Here is a 23,151-nt window from a genome sequence, read left to right as displayed (position 1 = left end):
TTGCTTTACATTTTCATTTCCCCAGTTTGTCTTTACGTTTATGTTTCCTTGAGCCAACACAAGATAGGGAAGGAACTGGGAGAGAGACTGAGTCAATGGATATGTGCCTGACAAGTATGTTGACCAACTAGAACGTTTGGCACATTATTATGGGCTCATTCCGCACATGCAGAGCAATGCACTTTCAAACTGCTTTCAGTGCTCTTTGAAGCTGTGCGGAATAGCAAAATCCACTTGCAAACAGTTGTGAAAGTGATTTGAAAACACATTATTTTGCGTGTGCGGAAGGGGCCATGGTTTTTGTCCATGGTGTCTCCTCCAGTCATTTCATCGCCTCACTGTTTTCAGGAAAGCTTTAATTTATTTGCTGCTATTTGTCTATTTACAATGGAATGCTAAAGAACATTTATTATACATTTAAAAACTCTAAAATAAATGTGTTTTATTTTAGAGTTTTTTAAAGCCTAATCTCCCCCTCTCCCCCAAAAGTCCATGGCATGTCTGGTGCCTTCACAAGATGAACTAGGGTGAGGGAAATTATTCTGTTGCTTGGATGTGAATCGTCAATGAGCCAGAAACTAGTCTCTCTATACTCTACCTCCTTTCCTTTGTGACAGATAGCTTGCCTGCTTTGTGGAACAGAGGGTATTAGATTTGAACCCTCTAAACTGTAAAAGAAGGGAAGAAATTGTGCAGGCAGGCAGAGAGAGATGAAAGATCAGATCTCTTTCTTCATCTGAAAGCTTCACTGGGGAAGGGGCATGATGATGAACTCTTCTGCCAGTTCATGTTCAAAGCAGAACCGGGATGTTTGCATATATTTTGCAGAAATCGAGCATGGGGGTAAAGAGGGGTAAAGCCCATGCCCTCCTTTACTTCAGTTTGAAGTCTGAAGCTTTTATTTTTCTCTAAATGGGTCTGCACCTCTTCAGTGAGTAGTGCAAGCAAATTATATTGGGCAGTGTCTGGAAGAAACATGCTGAAACAAATTAATCTGTTGGGTGTGGCCAGGGTTTAGTACCCCTTGCCATATCTGTGTAAGAATAATTCTCCATCCCCTGGATCCTGACAGTGGGAAAGGAGGAAGGGGGGACAAAACTCATCTCCATGCTTCCATGTTCCTGTTGTACAAGGGAGGATTTGAATAGCTTGTAAAACATGGACCTTTCTGTTGGCGTTCAATAGGGAACCATCGTTGGGTGAGGGCTACAGTCCCTGAGAATATCACCCCACTGGATGAGAGGAAAGGATAGCTAGAAATGGGACAACTTTTTCTGTTGTATTTGGAATTTGACATGAAATTTTCCTTTGGTAATCAAAAGGTACAGAGGTCACACAACCAAATGTTTTTCCCCTGGAAATAACTGAACTGAATGCCAAATTAATTAATGCTGAATATGTGACATTACACTATGAAATATTCCATTTTTTGCCCAAGCAAAACAAAATATATTCAATTGGGTGCTGTGTGGTTTCCGGGCTGTATGGCCGTGTTCTAGCAGCATTCTCTCCTGACGTTTCGCCTGCATCTGTGGCTGGCATCTTCAGAGGATCATCTGAAGATGCCAGCCACAGATGCAGGCGAAACGTCAGGAGAGAATGCTGCTAGAACACGGCCATACACGGCCATACAGCCCGGAAACCACACAGCACCCAAGTGATTCCGGCCGTGAAAGCCTTCGACAATACATAAAATATATTCAAATTTATATACCTACCATGTGACCTGCATGCCAACCCTAGTACAACACTGTACTCATAATCTGTGAACTGGAAGGGGGGCATCAACACCAGAATGCAATGGCATCATCAGACTGCATGTGAACTGTAGGATTTGCAAACTGAATGCTTAAAAATCATGGGAATGATTCACCACTGGGTGATCCTAAAATACTTGTAACAAAAATTTGCCATCAATAATTTTGCTAGAGTAGAAGTTAAAGCCTTTGGGGAATTCTACTTTATCCAAAGTCTTTGTAGAGTGTTGATGAAAGCTAAAGAAAGAAATTCACTTCGACAAAATAAAGACCTGTGGGGTGAGATTGTTTTGTACTGTCTAAGGTAGTTTATGCATGTCATTTAAAGCAAAGTTGTTGGGGGTTTTTAATGAAACTTTGAGGACTTGCCAAGTAGTTGTCTATGAAATAAAATGGTTATCAGAAGCTAAGTAGGGCAAATATTTGAATGGGGGACCTCCAAGGAACACCAGGCAACGGCAAACTATCTCCGAACCTTTCTTGCCTTGAAAACCTCCTTAGGGGTCACCATATGTCAAATGTGACTTGACAGCAAAAACAAAAAGTCCTGCATTTGTTGTATAAACTATGCGCTGGATGCAGATGAAATTTTCCAATGGCAGAATGGAACTGACCTGCTCTTGCCCTTCCCACTGCAGCCCATGATTAGCTCAAAGTGCTGTTCTTGGTGGATAGGGGAATGACCTGAGGGGGTCTGCAGAGGGAAGGGAAAATGAGAGGGAATCACCGGCTTATTTTGGATTTAATTCTGGGTTCAGACCCCAACCCAAAAAAGAAAATGCAAGCACCAAGATTGTATTTTAAAAGGCTATTAATTATTTCAAAGGTTGAACTGCAACAGGTAAAATATTTACCCTGTCAGCACAGGAACCATAAGAGAATACCAGCATTCCAACCTGGCTACGAGCCCAGAGTGCTACATGGCTGTCTTCATTTGTCTTTTCCAGTCCATAAAAACTAAACTGAGGGAGTGGTCTGGTGGTCTGGCCACACAGCCTGGAAAACCCACCACAACCAGTTGAATCCGGCTGTGAGAGCCTTCGACAATACATTAAACTGAGGGAGGTTATCTATCAAGGCAATTCCTCTAAGCTGGTCAGCATGAAGGTTCACGTGTTAAGCAGCAGCATTTCCCACCCCAGGGCCTTGGATCAGATAGCCCAAAGTGATTATCTCTCCCTATCATTTGATTATCTCTCCCTATCATAAGTCACCTTGGAAGGCTTTCCAGTTTAATTAATGTAACAATAGGCCCATATTAAACCTTCCAACATAATTACAGTATTACCAGTCTACTCTGACCAGTCCTAGCATCATCTGATATTCTAATAGCAAAGATGACCAAATCTAAAGATAATTACATCTGGTGACTGGAGCTGTGAAGGAGCAAAACTGATCTTTCCCCAAACCCAAAAAAGCTCCATGTCTGTAGAAAAAGATGAAATCTAAATACATTGGAGGGGGCTTAAAAATCCCATAATGATAAAAGCACCTGTAACTTTAACAAGGAGATTCCCTTTTTGGTGCTAGGCAACCACACCATTCTAGGCTGAGTTTCAGTCAGTAAAAGCAGGGGGAGGGGGCAGGGTTCCTTTGCCTTTGAGGAAGGATGCATCATGGCCAGGCCTAGGTAGGATTGGCAGCTCCAGGTTGGGAAATTTCTGAAGATTTTCTCATGGAGACTGGGGAAGGCAGGGTTTGGGGAAGAAGGGGCCTCAGCTAGATGCAATACAGGGTTTGGGGAAGAAGGGGCCTCAGCTAGATGCAATGCCAGAGTCCACCCTCTCTGTCATCTGCAGGGTTGTGAGAATTAAAACGTAAGAGAAAAGCTGCTTTGGTCTCTTCTGGGGAGAAAAGTGGGGTATAAATGAAGTAAATAAATATAATATAGCTGGAGATGGGGGGGCAGATAAAAGATAGCTTGCTGATGGCTAAGACAGAAAGAATGAGTCAGGGAAAGAGGAGAGAATATGAGGGTTGCCAGGAGGAGGGAAAGGAAAAATAATATGGGAAGGGAAACCACATACATCTGTGGTGGCAAACCTTTGGCACTCCAGATGTTATGGACTACAATTCCCATCAGCCCCTTCCAGCATGGCCAATTGGCCATGCTGGCAAGGGCTGATGGGAATTATAGTCCATAACATCTGGAGTGACAAAGGTTCGCCACCACTGGTATATCCTTCAGGGCTCCTTCAGGGCCATACAAGTGGGTCTGACCCAGGAGCTGACATCACAGAATTGTGCCATAGTTTTCCTAGGTAGAGGTACTAGTGGGATGAGGGAAAGCTTAAGACAAAGGAACAGATAAAGGTTGGATTGTTATTGGGTAGGAAGGGGAGAAGGAAGCTGGAAGTGGGGAGAAGGCATGGGGGCCTTCAGGTGAGGAAAAGAGGAACTAATGGGGCAAGGCTATGCAAAGCCCCACTCAAGTCCATGTGGGTTCCCACTTGTCATATATCTAACAGTCAACTGTAGATCCCTCTGCAGATACTTAAATTTGCAGATCTCTAGCATACTCTGTCAATAGTTCTGCCAATTTGGGGGATCTCCAGGTTGGCAGAAAAATCTGAAAAAGTTGTGTGTGGGAGGGACAGTTCTTCCAGCCCAAAGGCAATATGGTGAAAGAACACTGATTTTAAATTGTCAACCCAAAGTGGCTCTGATAGGCTGAGTAAGCATCATGCTATCTTGCCCACCCAGTGGTCTGGTGTGGCCGTGCACCAAGCAGTGGCTCCTACTAAATATAATAACCAGTCATGCGGATTGGTGATCTTGCTCTAGCAAGTCCCACATTTTCATTGTAATGATGTGAACATATTCAGCTGCTACTTAAATAATCATTATCTTCAGTCCTACTAGTACTAATAACAGTCTGTTTACAAAAGCACAAAGGTTAAATTCACTGTGATCTTTTGCTGAGTTTTGAATAATGATGGTGTGCCTCTTGTAATTCATGCTATCTGTGATCTTCAATAAACAAAAGTTATTAAATCAGTTGTGCACACACAGAAAATCCATTAGCTAGAAAATCCGTAGAAAACACACTAGGCATATTAATGCAATCTAGAAGAAGTTCTTTTAAATATGCAGATGCAAACCAGGATACAGAAACCTCATACATTATTTAAGGTAAAAAGCAGAGAAGATATTTGGTGTTGGCATGTGTAGAAATCTGCACCTCAGAGTAAAATATGTTGGGGTTAATATGTTAATCAGTGTATAATAGTAGGCATGTCTGGCAGTCAGAAGTGTGAAGAGATTGTTCTTCACTTAGTTAAACTGTCATTTTCTCATGAAACAGAAATTATTTCATCCAAAGTGTATTAATTTATGTCTCTCAGCAGGCAATTTAGAAAGGTTTATGCGCAACTGCAGACTATTTCCCCTTAAGAGAACCACGAATGATTATATCCTGAGAAGGTAATACAGTATACTAGCTTGACTGGCAGGTTTGTTTATTACAAAGTATGCTGAACGTGTACATTCTGTGAAACCTCCCCCCTCCCTTAGTTTTGATACACCAATTCCATTAAGACCCATCTGATTATACACAATGGTTGCAAATCTCCAGGTGATGGCAGGAAATATCATGGGATTGCACCTAATCTCCAGGTAACAGAGAGAAAAAGGGCTACTTTGGAAGGGAGACTCCATGACATCGTACCCAGCTGAGGACCCTGTCTTCCCCAGGCTCCATCCTAAATCTCCTGGATTTTCCTGAGCAAGATCTGATGTTTCTCTTTAAAATATGAGCAGACCTATCAGGCACCATGCAATTTATTTTCATGGAGAGGGTAGTATTACATAAATGAAAACAGACCTGTTTTTATTTGGGTTGGGAGGATTGTGATTTCTGAGTGTGGAGATGAATGGCTCATAGGATGAACAACTTTGCTTTCCCCAGAGTTTCATTTCCCTCATCTTATTCTGTCTCTCAGAGCTGCCTTTAGCACTTTATATATGTTCTTGACCAAGCAGAATCCTCAAAATTCACATTGCATTTCTCTTCAGTTGAAATTTGATGGCATTGGCAACTCTGGTACTCTACCATTTCGGAAAATGACTCATCACATCTGTTTGTTCCCACCCAGTTGCTAAGACCACTTTCTAAGCCCGAGTTCTCCAAGTTAATAGAATTATAGAATTGGAAGAAGCCACAAGGGTCATCCAGTCCAACCCCCTGCCATGCAGGAACACACAATCAAGGCATTCCTGACAGATGGCCATCCAGCCTCTATTGAAAAACCTCCATAGAAGGAGAATCCACCACCTCCAAGGCAGCATATTCCAATGTTGAATGGCTCTTATTGGCAGAAAGTTCCTCTTAATGCTTAGGCGAAATCTCTTTTCCTGCACCTTGAATCCATTACTCCTTGTCCTAGTCTCTGGAGCAGCAGCAAACAAACTTGCTCCCTCTTCAACATGACATCCCTTGAAATTCTTAAACATGGCTACCATTTTTAAACATGGCTACCTTAACCTTCCTTTCTCAAGACTAAACATAACCATCTCCATGCATGGCAGAGGATTTCAGATTTAGAAAAATGGACAGAAATATGAAGGATATGAACAAAATAATGTTGTTCATTATTTAACAATGGTTTACTGCACATCTTATCCAAAATACCCTTCAGCATTTTGTACAGTTTCTAAAAAAAAGACTAATTGCCATTCAGAAAGCATGAAGATAAAAGTTAAACGCAGAGACATCCTTTTCTTGCAATATATGAATAAGATTTTCAGTATTTCTATATCTAGTATACTCAAGGCTTTATTTAATAGGAACTACAAAAGAAGGGAAAACGGAATTAAAGATGTTAATTTTTTTAAAAAAATTAAAAGTTATCAATATTTTAATTGAAATTCAGCTGACTGTACAGAATATTCTTAAATAAATTTTGTTTTATGATGTAGCTCTGTGGTAGAGCATATTATCTTGTATAAAGAAGGTTCCAGATTGAGTTTTTGACATTTCATGTTAAGGGATTTTAAGAAGCAGTAGTTGTCAAAGACCTTTTGCTGTCCAAATAAGTTATAATAAGCTAAACAGTCATAGATCAATGACTCAATTTAGTAGAAGGCAGCTTCACATAAGTGCTTCATGGAATTACATCAACACAGTTTGTTGTATCCTACTCGGTATTTATTTTCTGTTTGTTTTTAGCATACCATGACTTTTAAACTGAAATATTCAGCCAAGATGGTTGTTCTGCATTAGTCAAGTATAGCACAGTGACTATAATTGTAACCTACAATTGTACCATAGTGGTTCCAGAGGGCAGGAGAGAAAGAAGAAAATAGAAATATGGGGAAAAGAACCTGTCTTTGAACCCCCTTTCAGCTTTTTAAGAATAAAATCATTTATGCACATGTGGTCTCCTCCTTCTCTTTGAGCTTACACCCGTATGTTTCAGTAATCGGCAATAATCGGTAATAATCAGGTTTGGGTAATCGGTAATAATTGGTAATAATTGGTTTTGGTATCGGTAATAATAGATAATCATCAGTTTCAGTAATCGGTAATAATTGGTAACAATCGGTAATAATCGGTTTCAGTAATTGGTAATAATCGTTAATAATCGGTTTTGGTATTGTAATAATCAGCAAGAATTGGTTTCAGTAATCGGTAATAATTGGTTTCAGTAATCGGTAATAATCGGTTTTGGTAATCTGTAATAATTGGGAATAATCAGTTTCAGTAATCGGTAACAATCGGTAATAATTGGTTTTGGTATCGGTAATAATTGGATTTGGTAATTTGTAATAATCATTAATAATCAATTTAATTAATTGGTAATATTCAGTTTCAGTAATCGGTAATAGTCGGTAATAGTCGGTAATAATTGGTTTTGCTATCAGTAACAATTGGTAATAATCGGTTTCGGTAATCTGTAATAATCAATTTCAGTAATTAGTAATAATCAGTTTTGGTATCGGTAATAATTGGTTTCAGTAATCAGTGATCCTAATTTTTCTAGGCACTGGTTTGTTTTGATCATTTTGCTTTGTATGGAATCAAAATGCAATGTCTGCTGAGTAGACAGTTTTTGTGCAATTTCACCATGTTTACTTGTGTGTTTTTTTTTTGCTGCATGAGGTTTGCTGGTAAAATAGGAAACACAGTATGATTGCCCACCTCTGACTTGCCATGGTAGCTTTATTTTAAAAATATTTTGAAATTGGCACTATTGCACCGCTGAGAATTGGCAACATACCTGATGGCGATACTTCTTGTGATGGGGGTAGTGGATGAGATGTGTCGTGGAAGTTATAGATATCCTAGGCTCTGAGGGAGAAATTCAGAAACTACTATGAAGTCATTTAAAGTTGATTCCTTTGAATATATTTCTGAGAAAATGTCTGCTCAAGGTCATACAATGACTTTTATGGAGCACAGCAGATATGTACACATCAAAAAGTTGTGGAAGCATAGTAGAATAATTGACAGCACCATTTTCATTACATTTCGCTTATTTGATTTATACCCTGTCCTCCCCTGTAGGGCTCAGGGCGGCGAACAACAAGTAAATAACATCAAAAAACTAAATCAAATCAACAGCAAATATCAAAGCAACAAATATCAAAACAGCAAAACAGCAGTATCAATAAACATAGATCCCAAATATCAAATATCAAAAATCAAGAACATAAATAGTCATGACATAACAGCATAATACTATTTCATAACATAATAGCAGAATAACATCATAACATAACAGCACAAGAACAGATCTTAAATATAATAATATAACATAACACTATGGCATCACAGACAACCATCCCTATCAACCTATCCCACTAACTCACCTACTAGCTCAAGCAAAAACAACACTATGCCCTATGGCAGGGGTAGGGAACCTGCGGCTCTCCAGATGTTCAGGAACTACAATTCCCATCAGCCCCTACCAGCATGGCCAATTGGCCATGCTGATAGAGGCTGATGGGAATTGTAGTTCCTGAACATCTGGAGAGCCGCAGGTTCCCTACCCCTGCCCTATGGGATCTACAATAGATCATCTAAGGGCAACTAAATCCCCTGTAGGGCTCAGGGCGGCGAACAACAAGTAACAGGGAAGTTTTGTACTCTAAGCCTACAAAACTAACTACTACCTAAGCTAGAAAAAACTGCAAAATTTTCAAATGGGATAGACTACAGAGTTAAACTACAAAAGTTACAAACCACAAACTAGAGGAGAATAGACTACAAATGGGATTAACTACAGGAACTACAAAACTACAGACCACTATCCCCCAATTTTAAACACCATGGAATTCCCTCCCTGGAGGGGATTCGTGGCATAACAGTGCAAATCAATTTGAACATTTACGATGGAGTTATTTCTATGCTGATAATCAGATTAAAGCTGAAGAAAACCACCAGAACATGAATAGTGCCAAAATACAATCTAAGCAACATTCTTAAAGAGTTTAAAAACCCTGTGAAGAACATAAAATGATTCAACTGAAGGTGTCATACTTGGTCACATAATAAGAAGGCAAGAGTCACTGGAAAAGGCAATAAATGCTAGGAAAGATTGAAGGCAGCAGGAAAAGAGGAAGTCTCAACATGAGATGGATTGACTCTGTAAAGGAAGATACAGCTCTCAGTTTGAAATACCTGAGCCAGGTTGATAAGGATAGGATATTTTGGAGGACGTTGACTCATTGGGTCACCATGAGTCAGAAGTGACTTGACAGCACTTAACACACAATGCAGTCGTGAACAGAGACAGCAGCAGTTTCATAGCATAACATAGGGTTAGAAATATGAACGATGAATTATTTAAATGGTGTAAATTCATTGATGTGTGAATTCTCCATTGTAAGATGAACTGTCGCACCTGAGACATGTTGCATGTCCTGCACTGATGTAAAATAATTCACATGCAGTTAATACTGAAACAGCAACTTGTTTGGGGAGAATGACCCTAGTAGGGAACCACTCTTGGTTTGCTTATTTATTTAGTTCTGTTAAATCACCTTTCCAGATGCTATTGTTAACGGGGTTTTATGGGGATTTTAAAAAATCTACTAATGTGAAACAATCATAGCCAATGAGGCATTTTTTCTGTGCTTATATGGCCATTAAGTTATTTGTATATTTGGTATCTCACACATTCTTCATTGTCAGTGAAAAACATGGGCATTGATCATCATAGGATTATTTGGTCTTGAGTGCATGCCATGAATGTGATTGTATGTCACACATTATAATTAAATATGTTAAATACAGTGCACCAGTAAATGTTCTCACTAAGTGGTACCACAAATAGCAGTATCTAACTTGCAATCATTTCCCCCATTTAACTCCCTTTCCCTTTCAGTGTGATAATAGTATTGGAAAACAATATTTAAGATGGAGGCATTTATTGTCCTTTTATAGACAATTGTTCCAATAAGCGTTTAGTAGTTCTGGCAACACAGGGCGAAAATTGTGCACCTCAGTGTCCTGCCTGTGGCAGTAATGAAGTCTCAGTAGTAATCTAATTGTATTGACTTAGCAGGAAAGTGGAATTCTCATTGACAATATAAAGACAAGCAAATTGCAGTATCAGAAGACACATGCTGGCATAAGCCCTGTTGACATTGTTGTTATTGCTGTTTTTTTCCTTAAAAAACTATCCTTTTATGTGAAAGGGCTAAGAATAATAATAGGTTCCTCTGAATTCAGGAAGTTTTAAAAATCTGCATTAGAAGAAGAGTTGGATTTATATCCCCTCTTTCTCTCCTGTAGGAGACTCAAAGGGACTTACAAATTCCTTTCCCTTCCCCCCTCACAACAAAGATTCTGTGAGGTAGGTGGGGCTGAGAGAGCTCCGAAGAACTGTGACTAGCCCAAGGTCACCCAGCTGGCGTGTATAGGAGTGTACAGCTAATCTGAATTCCCCATATAAGCCTCCACAGCTCAGGCGGCAGAGTGGGGAATCAAATCTGGTTCCTCCAGATTAGAGTACATCTGCTCTTAACCACTACGCCACTGCTGCTCCTTATCTGTGAAAATTCATCTAGATGGGTTATTTTAGTATAACCAGCCAGTGATTTCAACCTTTTTCACTGTCATATTGAGAACTGTTGATAATCTTGCAGGATATTCAGTACCTTTGTCTATTGAGAGCTTTGCAAAATATTCTGGGACATATTCTAGGGCTATCATGCAGTATGGTGGCCAGGCTTATAGGAACATTTTGTTGTGCTTTCATCCCATGTGCTTTTAACCTATGCATGTTTTAATCTTGTTGATAAAATGGACTGCTGTATTGTTTTCGGTCCTTCCAACTCTTAGCCATGCTGAGTCTGAACAGATGAGGTAGGATATAAATATTTTAAATAAACAAATGAACTGTGAATGTGCCTTACAATGAATCAGTATACTTTCATAGTTGTACAATTGGGGGGGGGGGGGCAGCTTTTTGCAAGCTGTCTTTTGAAGTAGCTTGGCCACCATGACCAGTCTCATAACTGAGGAGATCTTAAGCTTCCACACACTCCCTGGATAACAATATCTGTTGACAATATGTAATGGTGCATTAAATTTTCTTTCTCCAACCAGCCCCCGACTGAACCGCAGCCACCCTCACCAAACTTCCCCTGCCCCCCCCCCCCCGTCCATCCAAAGGAAACTTAAACTTCTCCATGTAGAGTCTCCAGTGCAGAAAAGGTGAAACCCCCTCTGGAGCCCCAGCAACAACCCTCTCATAGGTAGTTTCCAAGGTGGAACTTGGCAGGAGGCAACCGGTGAGGGCAGATTTCACCTCTGGGGTTGAAGGGTGGAGAGCAGACTGGGTAAGCAGTGCTGCTGCACAAGTGCCTCCAGGACTTGGGACAGCCCCTGCTGCCAGAGGGAGAGAGGGAGGGAATGATCCAGCCCTTTACTGCGTTTGGGGCAACAGTAGTGGGGCTTTCCCAGCACACTGGCTTGGCTGCTCATGTGATTGAGCACCTCTGGGACATGGGCACAGCCAGACCTGCTGCTGCTGTGGAACCCATGAGTCTGGCACCATCAGCATGCCAAATGGACACTGTAAGGATGAGCTACAAGTACTGGTCTGTGAAGCAAGGGAGGGAGAGGGGGCGATGGCCCAAATGTGCCCCCACATGACCCAGATGAATGGCATCTGGGCCTTATTCCCCCTCTGACCCCCTAGATATGCCATTGTCTCCAAATGAACTTGGGTCAGAGCATGTAAGGTTGAGGAATAAATGTTCAGAACAATACTGCGGTATTGGCTTACATATATATTACAGAATCTTTAACATACTAGATAAACACAAAGCTGTTTGCATGGAAACCAAATCAAGGACATAGTAATTGTCTAACATTAAATGAATCAATATTGCACTCAAAATTCTGGGAAGCTGTCTCATGACAAGCATTGAAAACAAAAAAAACATATCCTTAAGATACCGGACTGGTTGCCAGAAACAAAGGAGGTCTACATTCTAGGGAAGTTAGCCACTTACAAAAAAATAAAGCTCTAAACAGCGTAGACTTTCTATGGTCTGACATTTGTATAACTGGATATCATTTTATATAATTGGAAATAATTTTAAAATCTGTATATTCTGGTGAATATGCGGGATGTAGATTAGGAATACATCGTCTGTGGTTGTATGATTTATATTTATACTTACGTACATATCTATAAGAATAGAGAGCTGAATGTTTCTGGAAGACAAAAGGCATGTTTATAACTTCTGTAGCATGCAGGATGAACTGCCTGAGAACAGAAATGTGGGGATCAGCTTCCAAAGTTAGCCTCCTGCATTCTCATGCTTTCTGAGTGAATTATTCATAAAATTGGGGGGTGAGGTATGAATAAGTTGGAAGGAATATTTTTTGGCTTGTATGCTGGAAGAGAATAACATGATATTTACATTATGGCCCAATCCAGAGTGGGTGGGGGAAGAAGGAAGTTGTGGAGCCCAATGCAGGTGGATTTGCTCCACTCTGAGCATTTACCCCTGTGGAGGGACAAATCTGCTGGTGGGGGCCCCCATGTCAATCCACAACAGCCAGGCACAGGGCAGAGCACCATGTCAGCACTCTTGCACCCTTGCTGATTCCACTACCATAGCAGGGATGTTCCAGAGGCATGGCTGGTGGTAGAGCTAGTCAACTTCCACCCTGGTTTTGCTTCCTGGGACACTGGTGCTCAGGGCTTGGACTTATGGCACCCTTTTGGGTGATGTAGCCCATTGGGCCTAATGAACAGTTGGAGCTGTCCAGAGTCACAGGTAGAGCCTTTCACATCTCCTACTGCCTGGTCATTTTTACTGGAGATGCCAGGGATCGAACCTGGATAATCTTTTAAGTAATGTAATGCAGGAGCTTTTCTATTGAGCCACAGCTCCTCTCCATCCATGAGTGGCTATTAACTATAATGACTGAATGCAACTTAATGTTTGCAAGCAGCAGTTTTAAATGCCAGTAGCAAAGAATGAAATAGTGAAATCAAGTCATTTCAATGTTTATACCACAATTTAGTGGTATGTGACGTTTGTCCTTTTTTCAGATGTCCACAAGTTAAATGTTTTTAAAAGATCCACACATTTTCAAACCACTCCTGTTTGTGCAGAAGAAAGTTTACTCTAATACGCTGGCCTTGATTGATAGCACTCTTACCCCCCCCCCAAAAAAAGTAGCATCACTGATCTAAATAGATGTGAGGAGAAAATAAGGAAAGGTAGAAGGCAAGTGAAACAACATTTATGGCCGTTTCCCCACTTTTAAAATGACATCGGTATCGTCTGGTCCAGGACCTTTTTAGCGCGAGGGTCATGTTCCCGGGTTTCCCCACTGCCTCGCGTTCCCCGCGGGGTCACCGAAAGGTGCCGTTTTGAGCAGCGCCAGAATGACCCGCGCTGAGGGGGCACAAGAGCAGCAGAATTGGGGCGGCTGCGTTGTTGCCGCCCCTGTAGTGGGGAGTGCAGGTGGACCCGTGCTACTCGGCGAAATTAGTGCGCAGCAAATGGTGAGTGGGGAAAGGGCCCATGACTCTCCATGTCTGGGTTCAACGTAATGTAAAGATGACCTTTATAAAATGAGAAAACAATACTTAAAAAGGTTTCTACAGCTCAGCTACAGGAAGCAAACCATGGCAAGCCACACCAGAATCAATCAACTTTCACATCTTTATTTGTCTCTAAAACTAGACTCAAAGACTAGATCTATTTGTGTGGCTTTGAAAGAGCTTCCCTAGTAAATCTATTGCTCAGCAACTTTTTCATCATTCCACGGTGCAAAAAAACCCACCCAGCTATTGTATACATTTTGAACAGTCCAATTCTGATCTCTCTTTTCCAAAAGATGGATATATATATAATGTATGTATTTATGAGTCTGCAGCCTGAGAAATGACTACGGTGCTGTTCTGCACCATCAGGTTCACTGTGTGATATGCGTTGCTCCACATATGGTAGGACGCCAGCCAGCCAACGAGTGTAAAGAAAATGTGAAATAATACTTCATTTGTAAGTTTAATCAAAGTGCCATGCTGCAAAAATCAGCAGACGGGTGAAGGACTTGCTGGTGTGTCAGAGAAATGAGAGTTGCCCCCAGCACGGATGCATAACTAGAGGGCATGTTACTGTCAGGGGGGAGTAAAGCAAGCCAGTGGTTTCTGCTAAATTACCTGTCTAATGTTTTGAAAGACTTCTCCTGAGCTGCAGTGACTGGTTAGCGGCTGTTTGTACTTTTTCGATTCACTCTAAATGCTGATTGGGGTGTTTTTAACATTGTGAATATAGTTTATCCCTGATCTATTGTGATGGTTTTCAGCTCACATTGTTTGGTATTCCCTGATCATTTCCATTGAAATACTGTTACTTGTGGAATAAACATAATCTGATGCACAACACCATCAGTTTATGATCTGGGGGAATGCAAATAAGGAGAACATTTTCAGTAAGTTTCTTGGTTGCCGATTTATAGTCCAACCCAAATGCCCGCCAGAGGGCTTTCAGGTGATGAAGGGGCCAGCTAAAAAAATGGCTACCACAAAGCCTTCCATAGGAATTACACCATGCTTTTGGGTGACGTAACTCCAAGGTTCTGGATGCTGCATTCCTAGCCCTAAAACATTAGTGGAAGCCAACTAACATCAGTTCCACGCCCAGGAATGGCCCAGCCCAGCCCAGCCCAGCCCAGCCCAGCCCAGCCCCCCCCTTCCCCCATACTAGCATCTGATTGAACGCCAGCATTCCTCTACAGCCACTTCATGGTTTCATGAGTTGAAGGGCTCCAAGTTGCTAGCACCTTTGGTCCATTCTCCACTGCTCCAATAAGATGTCTTGAGGACCTTTAAAAAATGCATATTGGTAAGGAATTCTACACAGCTTTTTTCCCTCAAGATGTCCTCAGAACACCTTATTTCAGCTCAAGGTGCTTTTTCCTTAAGGCACCTGCAAGATGTCCCCTGCTGGGCTGTGCAGAATGGAGAGCTCAGGAGGCATCTTATTTTTCCCACCAAACCGTCTGGTCAATTTCACTCTCCGCTTGTGCCCAACATTTTGTGTGCAGCTGAAGGGATTCTCCCTGCCTCCATTTGCTGAAGGTTGCCCCAGGACGTTTGCTCTGCTGCGATGCCAGATGACAAAACGTCTATAGGAAACTTCAGCAAATGGCGAACAGCCCAAAGATCACTGATGGGACGGAGAAACAAAAGTGAGAGCTTCAGAATCGGGTGGGAGAAATAAAATGCTTCCTGATCTCTGCACAGCAAGCAGGAAATGTTTTTAAAATATTTTGAGGGGGGAAAATGCTAGTTTAGCATATCCAAATGAATTGTTTTGAGGCTGGAAGAAAGGGTTTTCAAAATGTTGGGGGGGGGGGAGACGATGCAGAACGCCTGCAGAAAATATTTTATGTTCCTACCTCAAGACATTTTATTTGTGTTATGTGGAAACTACCTATATTTGATACAATCATTGTGTTTCAAATATCATTAACTCACGTTTATTTATTTATTATTTATTTATTATTTGGGTTTATAAACCGCCCTCCCCCGGAGGGCTCAGGGCGGTGTACAACATAGATAGAGCACAACATCATTTTAAATACAATAAGTATAGATTAAAACAGCTCTAATAAAATAAACCCTTCCCCATTTAAAATGCAGCATTAATTGACTCAGGATGGCGCCTGCTTATAATTCCCATAAACCCCAAAAGGGGAAGGGGTGGCAGGATCTCCATGATGTCATAACGGAGGGGGGGGAGGAGAAGGAGGAGGGCCCCTTATCAACGGCTGGTCTCCCCAAAGGCCCGGTGGAACAGCTCAGTCTTACAGGCCCCATGGAACTCCAGTAAGATCCTGCAGGAGACCTGGACAGCTGATGGAAGAGCGTTCCATTTCAGGCAGGGGCTAGAGCTGTGAAGGCTCTGGCCCGGTGGAGGCCAGCCAGTATCATCGAGGAGGCTAGGGGATCACCAGTAAGTGCTTGGCCTCTCTCTGCTGGAACGCCAGAGACCTATTACTTGGGGGACATGTATATGGGGTAAGACAGTCCACTTGCAGGTAACGGTAGAAAATGGTGTGGTCCCAAGCAAGAGAGTACGTTGCGGGGATTTTGCTGACAACATGGGGAGAGGGAAGGAATATAAAGCAATGACTTGCTGGTTGTCTGCTTCTACTGCCAGTAGAATTCAGAGTTATACCAGCAGATATGTGGTTTGGCACAGGTGTTTCACATCAGTCTGAACTAATATGCACTACACTCAACTGGAGGCTTCCTGCTCCGTATTTCATTTCTCTGAAGAAGAAGAAGAAGAAGAGTTTGGATTTATATCCCCCCTTTCTCTCCTGCAGGAGACTCAAAGGGGCTGACAATCTCCTTGCCCTTCCTCCCTCACAACAAACACCCTGTGAGGTGGGTGGGGCTGAGAGAGCTCAGAAGAGCTGTGACTAGCCCAAGGTCACCCAGCTGGCGTGTGTGGGAGTGCACAGGCTAATCTGAATTCCCCAGATGAGCCTCCACAGCTCAGGCAGCAGAGCTGGGAATCAAACCCGGTTCCTCCAGATTAGATACATGAGCTCTTAACCTCCTACGCCACTGCTGCTCTGCTAGGAAGAATTAAAACATTCAAGGGTTGGTTAATGGTCTACTGCTGGTTTTAAGCTGATTTTAATGTATTATGACTTCACCATCTTTTCTTGTGAAAGTGAGCACAATTAAAATATAGATTGTTGCCATCAAGAATCCATTTTTGTTGGACTTTTCCTTTCCTCCTCCATCTTGAAAATGTGGAGCCAGCTTTTCTCAGCTAGCTGAATGAGCCCAGGAAGCAGAGTGGTGGAAAGCCTTTTTGCCCTGTTTGTTGACCTGTAGGGGCAAATATTGGTTACCATGTATAACACAGACTAGATCAGTGGTGGCGAACCTTTGGCACTCCAGATGTTATGGGCTACAATTCCCATCAGCCCCTGCCAGCATGGCCAATTGGCCATGCTGGCAGGGGCTGATGGGATTTGTAGTCCATAACATCTGGAGTGCCAAAGGTTCGCCACCACGGGACTAAATAAACTGCAAGGACTGCTCTTACGTTCTTAATATGGGATAAATGGTCACATTCTCATTTTAATAATCTCTTGCTGCCAAATATAGTTTTGTGGGCTAGTCCCATCTCACCTTACATATTTTCAAAACCTCTCTATAATTCTGACCAGTGAAAGTGCCATTAGTGCTAAACACGCACATACAAAAACTGTGTCAGCAATCTTCTCTGAAAATAAAATTATATAGAAAACATATCTCAGTCTGGAGGTTAAATTTGTGTCTTCTTTTCCATTTTGTTTTCTTCCTGAAGCTGAAAATATCACTCCTTGCATTGAAAGGTCAAACAGTTTAATTTCATCATTTCTCATTAATGAAGAATATTGTTTTAAAAGAACAGAAAGTCTCCGGTTTTTGTCAGTTGCTAATATTGAACCAATTTTTTTTGTTCAAAGGAGTATGCAGATGTACATATTGAATAGGTCATAAATTTCTGTTAGTATAAAAGGAAATAGAAATGAAGGGATACCATAAAAGTTAATCCAGAAATCATTAAAGCAATTTTTGCTAAATACCAGAAGATTAGCAATCTAGTGAATACATGCGCCCTGACATTCTCAGTTATTAACTTCCTAAATTGCCATATATATATTCTGACTAGTTTAAAATGAAAAGTAGAATTAGTTTAATAGAGGACCATGAACCATTTTTCCCAACCTAGGAGGGTCGTTTGAATCGTATACAGACTCTCTCTCTCTCTCTCTCTCTCTGTGCGTGCGTGCGTGCGTGCGTGGGGGGGAGAGAGCCTACAGTGTCACCCTAAGTAGAGTTTCACTCTTCTAAGTCTGTTGAAGTCAGTGGGCTTAGAATGGGATAACTTGGGGTCAGATTGTCAATTTGTGAGGCCATTCTTTGTTTGCTTTCTCTTACTATTTAAAACTTTTTGAAGTAAGATGGGTTCTACACTGAGGCCCCTTCCGCACACGCAAAATAATGCATTTTCAAACCACTTTTACAACTGTTTGCAAGTGAATTTTGCCATTCCGCACAGCTTCAAAGAGCACTGAAAGCAGTTTGAAAGTGCATTATTCTGCATGTGCGGAATGAGTCTGAGTGTCTATAATATAGATTAGGTTGACAGATATGGTGTGTGGAAGGAGTTGGGTAGAAAGCAGAGAGTAGTGAAGGTCCAAAAGAAAGCTGAGCTGTAGCACATTACCCGTACGACCAGATCCAGACCCATGCTTAGCTTCACACTTCTGCTCAATAAAATGGCTATGGCCAATTTATTACCCCAGCAATGGAGTAGTGTGTATTATTGACAAAAGGCCTCGCACAAGAGAGATCCACCCTCAGACAGCAACACCAGGGTTGTCTAACAGGGTCACGGTATGTGCAAACCAGAAAGAGTGCCTGGCTCCAAGGACACAATAGCAACAAACCTACCCTGTTGAGCCCTGATGATCTGAGAACAGGGTCTGTGTTTTAAGTAGCAATATTTTGTAATAGTTGTGTTGAAATTTTATTTACTATCCTGAAATTTTCCATCCCATTCCAAAATTGTCCTGTTTACAATTGAAGAATTAAAAGATGCATGCTGTGACTTGGGGTCATTTCTGTTCTCTGGATGAATAAGTGACAGTTTGTCGTGAATGCTTGTGTCTATGGACATGAAATTATCTTCCTTCAAATTAAAACTGAAGTTAGAGTTGTGTGTGTGTGTGTGTGTGTGTGTTTACTATTTGCTTTCCTATTGATACTACTTTACAATGTGGTCATGCACAGCTGCAACTTCTGCCGCAGCATGCACGACCGCATTGTCATCTTTTTTTCACAATTCTGGATGGATAGCAGATGCTACGTCTGTTTTCCCAACTGCAGCTATAATTGCTAAACCGCCTCTGTTCCAGCCATCTCCAGATTGATCCACTGTTTTGCCTTACATGTTTTATTAGTGATAAGTATGGTTTCCAACTTCCAGGTGACACATGGAGATTTTTCATTATAACAACTAATATGCAGATGACCTAGGTCAATTCACTGGAGAAAATGGCTGCTTTGGAGAGTGGATTTTATGGCATCATACCCTGCTGAGGTCCCTCCCCCAACCCCCCCCCCAAGGTTCCACCTCTAAAAGTTCCAGGTATTTCCTAATCCTGATCTGGCAACTTTAGCAATAAACTTTGTGCCTTCTTATATGACTGTCAAATCAAGCCATGAATTAAGTGGAAAGATTGCAAGAGTTTAAAAAAATGATGAATTGATGGTATAATTTAACTGCAGGAGCATTGGTGCAGTGTAAGAATAGATCCAGCATCAGGTGACCTGTCTGCTGCCTAATAGCACCCCATTCCTCCAGCACACCTACTGGGGGAGTAAACCTGGAGTGGTAAGCTCCAGGATCCTATGTGGTTACAAGTTGCTGCATGGTTCCTTTGCCACCTTGTGGTGACAGTCAGCCAACAACCCCTGAGCTGATCATGCTGCTGTATGGATCCAACCATTAAAGGAGTCTCCAAAATAGGAGAGTCAGGCACACAGGCATAGCTTCCCCACCCCATAGATCCAGCCCAATGTACAATTGCCTACATAAGCTGCGATGAGAATGCCATTAATAACAGCAAACCGTGCTGTCGTACAACTAGAACAAGACCATATAGCACAAGTAGAACAAGACCATATTGCTGAGGGAGGGAGGGATAGAGAGTTGGTACTAAATAAGGCTGAGGTCTCTGAAGCAACCCAAATAAATAGGGGAGGAGCAAACTAGATAGGATCTGCTAAACTGCAAATCCACCTGAAGCTCTGCCAGACCCCTGATGGCCTCAGAGAAGACCACCGGCCAGCCTGGACCTGCTGCAGTAGCCCTCCCTTGAGCTTGCGCACACCATTTCACCAACAAAAAAAGCACTCCTTTGGCTACACTCCTTCCCCTGTGGCGGTAAATGCAGCCCAGGGTAAGTCTGGGGCCATTGCTTCTCAGTGTTTGAATCAAATACATAGCAATTAATATAATGTTTAATTCATCAGTATGGGAAAAAATAAAAATCTGTTTCCATGTCTTTAATGTGAAATGATATTCTGGAAATCATTCATTTTATACTTAAAGCTTTTCTTTTCATTAACTTTATATATGGTAAAACAGGATCAGGCACTGCGATTCCTATGGAGTTTAATTGATGTTGGATTTCATTTATTCATGTGATTTTTGTCTTTTTAATCTAGCTTTTCCATTTTAATAATTGCAGTGTGACAACGATATATATATGTATGTGGACATTTATATTTTATATTTTATAATTATGAGTTGGAAAATGATAGTTATATGGAGAATCAGTACAATTCTGCAGTATGCTTGGTAACTGGGAAGAAAAAAATTCTCAGCCAATGCAATATGTTCTTATTAATGTATTACCACAAATGTTTACCATAGGGATGAAACATGGGACTCTTGTGAGAAAAAGCTGCTATTTGTGGATCAGAGCTGTGGAGCTGGCCAGGAAGTTTCTCTAAGCATAGGGGAACTCCTGGTTGCCAGAACTCCAGCCCAGTCCCAAAGTTGGGAACCAGAGCCTCCCTCCAGTTAAGTAAGAGTAGCTGGGGCTCAGTTGGTAGCAGGTCAACAAGAACTCACCAAAGCACTGGTATGGAAGCAGAGAACACACTGGAAAAGGTTGAAAGACTTATTTAAAACAAGTGCAGAGTAATCCAAATAAAATAGCAAGCTGGGAAGCAAAAGAACAAAACTCCTACTCACTAAGCTGGGAAAATAACTACAATCTCAGGCACAAGACATGGATTCAATATATTACCTTCCTGACTCAACTCTCTCCAGATGAACCCAGGCAATCTAGCCCTCCCTTGTCCAAGGGTCCCCCTCAAACCTAAATACATTGGCCTTAATTTCTTCTCATTTTATCCCCCAAACCCCATGTTAGTGTCAATCTTAACCCAATCAGAATGTAGGAAGGTTTACTCACACCATTGCCCCACTCTCTGCTGGAATGATACAGCAATTTTATCCTACCAGGGACAACAGAAAATACCTGTAGCTGACAGTCAGGGCCTCAGGAAAGGGAGTCATCATTTTAGAATGTGACACAATTAGCAGTTAGCAACAGGGGAAAGACCAAAAGAAGACTCAATAAAATAGGAGACTTTTTTTCTTCTTCTCTTTGAGGACTATCATAAGCAAAGCTTGAGTTTATATGGGCTTGTTTTAATGGATGGGGTAGGTTTACTGTTTTTGTATGCACATTTGAACACTTCAGTTATGTGTCTTATTACTTAAAGGGCCTTGGAAAGCTGAGATGGGCACAGGTGGCACACAATATTTACTCACTGTTTTTCCCAACTCATAAAAGAGAACATTCTCTGAAACTTAGTGATTCCTCAATCACATATGTCCAACAATCGTCTACTCTGTATAACACAAATAAAACGTTTCCTGCAGGATGTCCACACAGCTTTTTGCTCAAAACGTTTGGAAAATGTTTTATTTTTCCCAAAATGTTTTATTTTGAAAATGACCTTTTTTTCACAGGAATGTTTTCAAAATGTTTTCTGCTTGCTGTGTGGACAGCAGGAAACATTTTAATTTTCCGCCTGAGTAAAGAGCTCTCACTTTCATTTTTGCCATGTGTACCCACCATGTTGTACCACGGCACTTTGATTCCCCATGCCACCCTTCATTTGCAGAGTTTTTCCCAGGGATGTATCCACTGCCAACATCACAGGTAGGCAACTTTTCACTGTTTTAAGTACCTGAATCAGTTCAGATTCACCTGCCAATTTTGGCAACCTGTCATTTACCCCTTGTTAATATTTTTCAGTGAGGTATCTTTGAAGCGTCAAAGACTCAATATGAAAATTCTCATATTGAGCTTTCAAAGCGTCAAAGATACCTCATCGAAAATAAAAAAAGGAGAAAATGGCACATTGCAAAAATTTGGCAGACAAAGCTGAGTTCATTCATGTACTTAAATCAATGAAATGTTGCCCAGCCATGATGCTGGCAGAGGAAACGTCCCTGGAAAAAACTCAGCAAATGGCAGGAGGCACAGAGAATCAAACTGCAGCAGCACAAAATGGCGGGGTTGGGTGTGAAAAGGAAAGTGGGAGCTCTTTACAGTCGGGGGGCAGGCAGGAAAAAAAGCACTGTTTTCACCTGAAATGCCTTATTTTCCTGTCCTGTGCAGGAGAAAAACAGTTCTTTTTATAACAATTGCAAGACATTTTAAATGTTTGTGGACAAACCCAATGTCTATCTATAAAGATGGAATAATGTAAAAATAACAGGATGTGTGTGTGTGTGAGAGAGAGAGAGAGAGGGAGGGAGAACTATAGGTAGATTCAATAAATATGTTTGATGCAAAGACAGAACATGTTTAATTAAGCACTTTAGATTTAGTGCAGTGTGGGTAATTTGAAATCAAAATCTGCTGTTTTTTTAAGTTGGAGAAGGGTTATTGAAGGATAGTGTGTTTGAGGGGAAAATGGTGAAGGAGAAATCTTCTCTGAGATTAACTGCTAATTCAGTCTGAAATAACTGCAAATGCAGTCTGAAAGAACTATGGAAGATGTCATATTCAAACTCTAGGAGTGCTGCTGTAATGCAATAAGATGAAAACTTCATCTATTGGGATTATCAAAGACTTTTTTCCCCTCATTTTCAATAGATGACACGAGAACAGTATATACTGGCAACACAGCAAAATAATCTGCCAAGAACGGAACACCCTCAACTTTATCCAGTGGGAATTTATGGCTGGCGAAAGCGGTGCCTATATTTCTTTGTCCTCTTGCTACTGGTTACCATGATCGTTAACTTAGCAATGACAATCTGGATACTGAAAGTTATGAATTTCACTGTGGTAAGTAGAACCAAGCTTTTGTTTCTT

General features: G+C 41.3%; 1 protein-coding gene across 1 annotated transcript in view; it reads left to right on the top strand.

Annotated features, from left to right (window-relative positions):
* Positions 1-23,151, top strand: part of SGCZ (sarcoglycan zeta) — a 704,005-nt gene that overhangs the window by 393,662 nt on the left and 287,192 nt on the right. Inside the window, exon 2 of the mRNA XM_048510247.1 lies at positions 22,930-23,124. Within this exon, the coding sequence (XP_048366204.1) occupies positions 22,930-23,124 (195 nt within the window). The remainder of the gene's footprint in view (positions 1-22,929; positions 23,125-23,151) is intronic.

Source organism: Sphaerodactylus townsendi, linkage group LG10 (genome assembly GCF_021028975.2).
Source record: "Sphaerodactylus townsendi isolate TG3544 linkage group LG10, MPM_Stown_v2.3, whole genome shotgun sequence".
NCBI lineage: Eukaryota > Metazoa > Chordata > Lepidosauria > Squamata > Sphaerodactylidae > Sphaerodactylus > Sphaerodactylus townsendi.
This window is presented reverse-complemented; position numbering and strand designations above follow the sequence as displayed.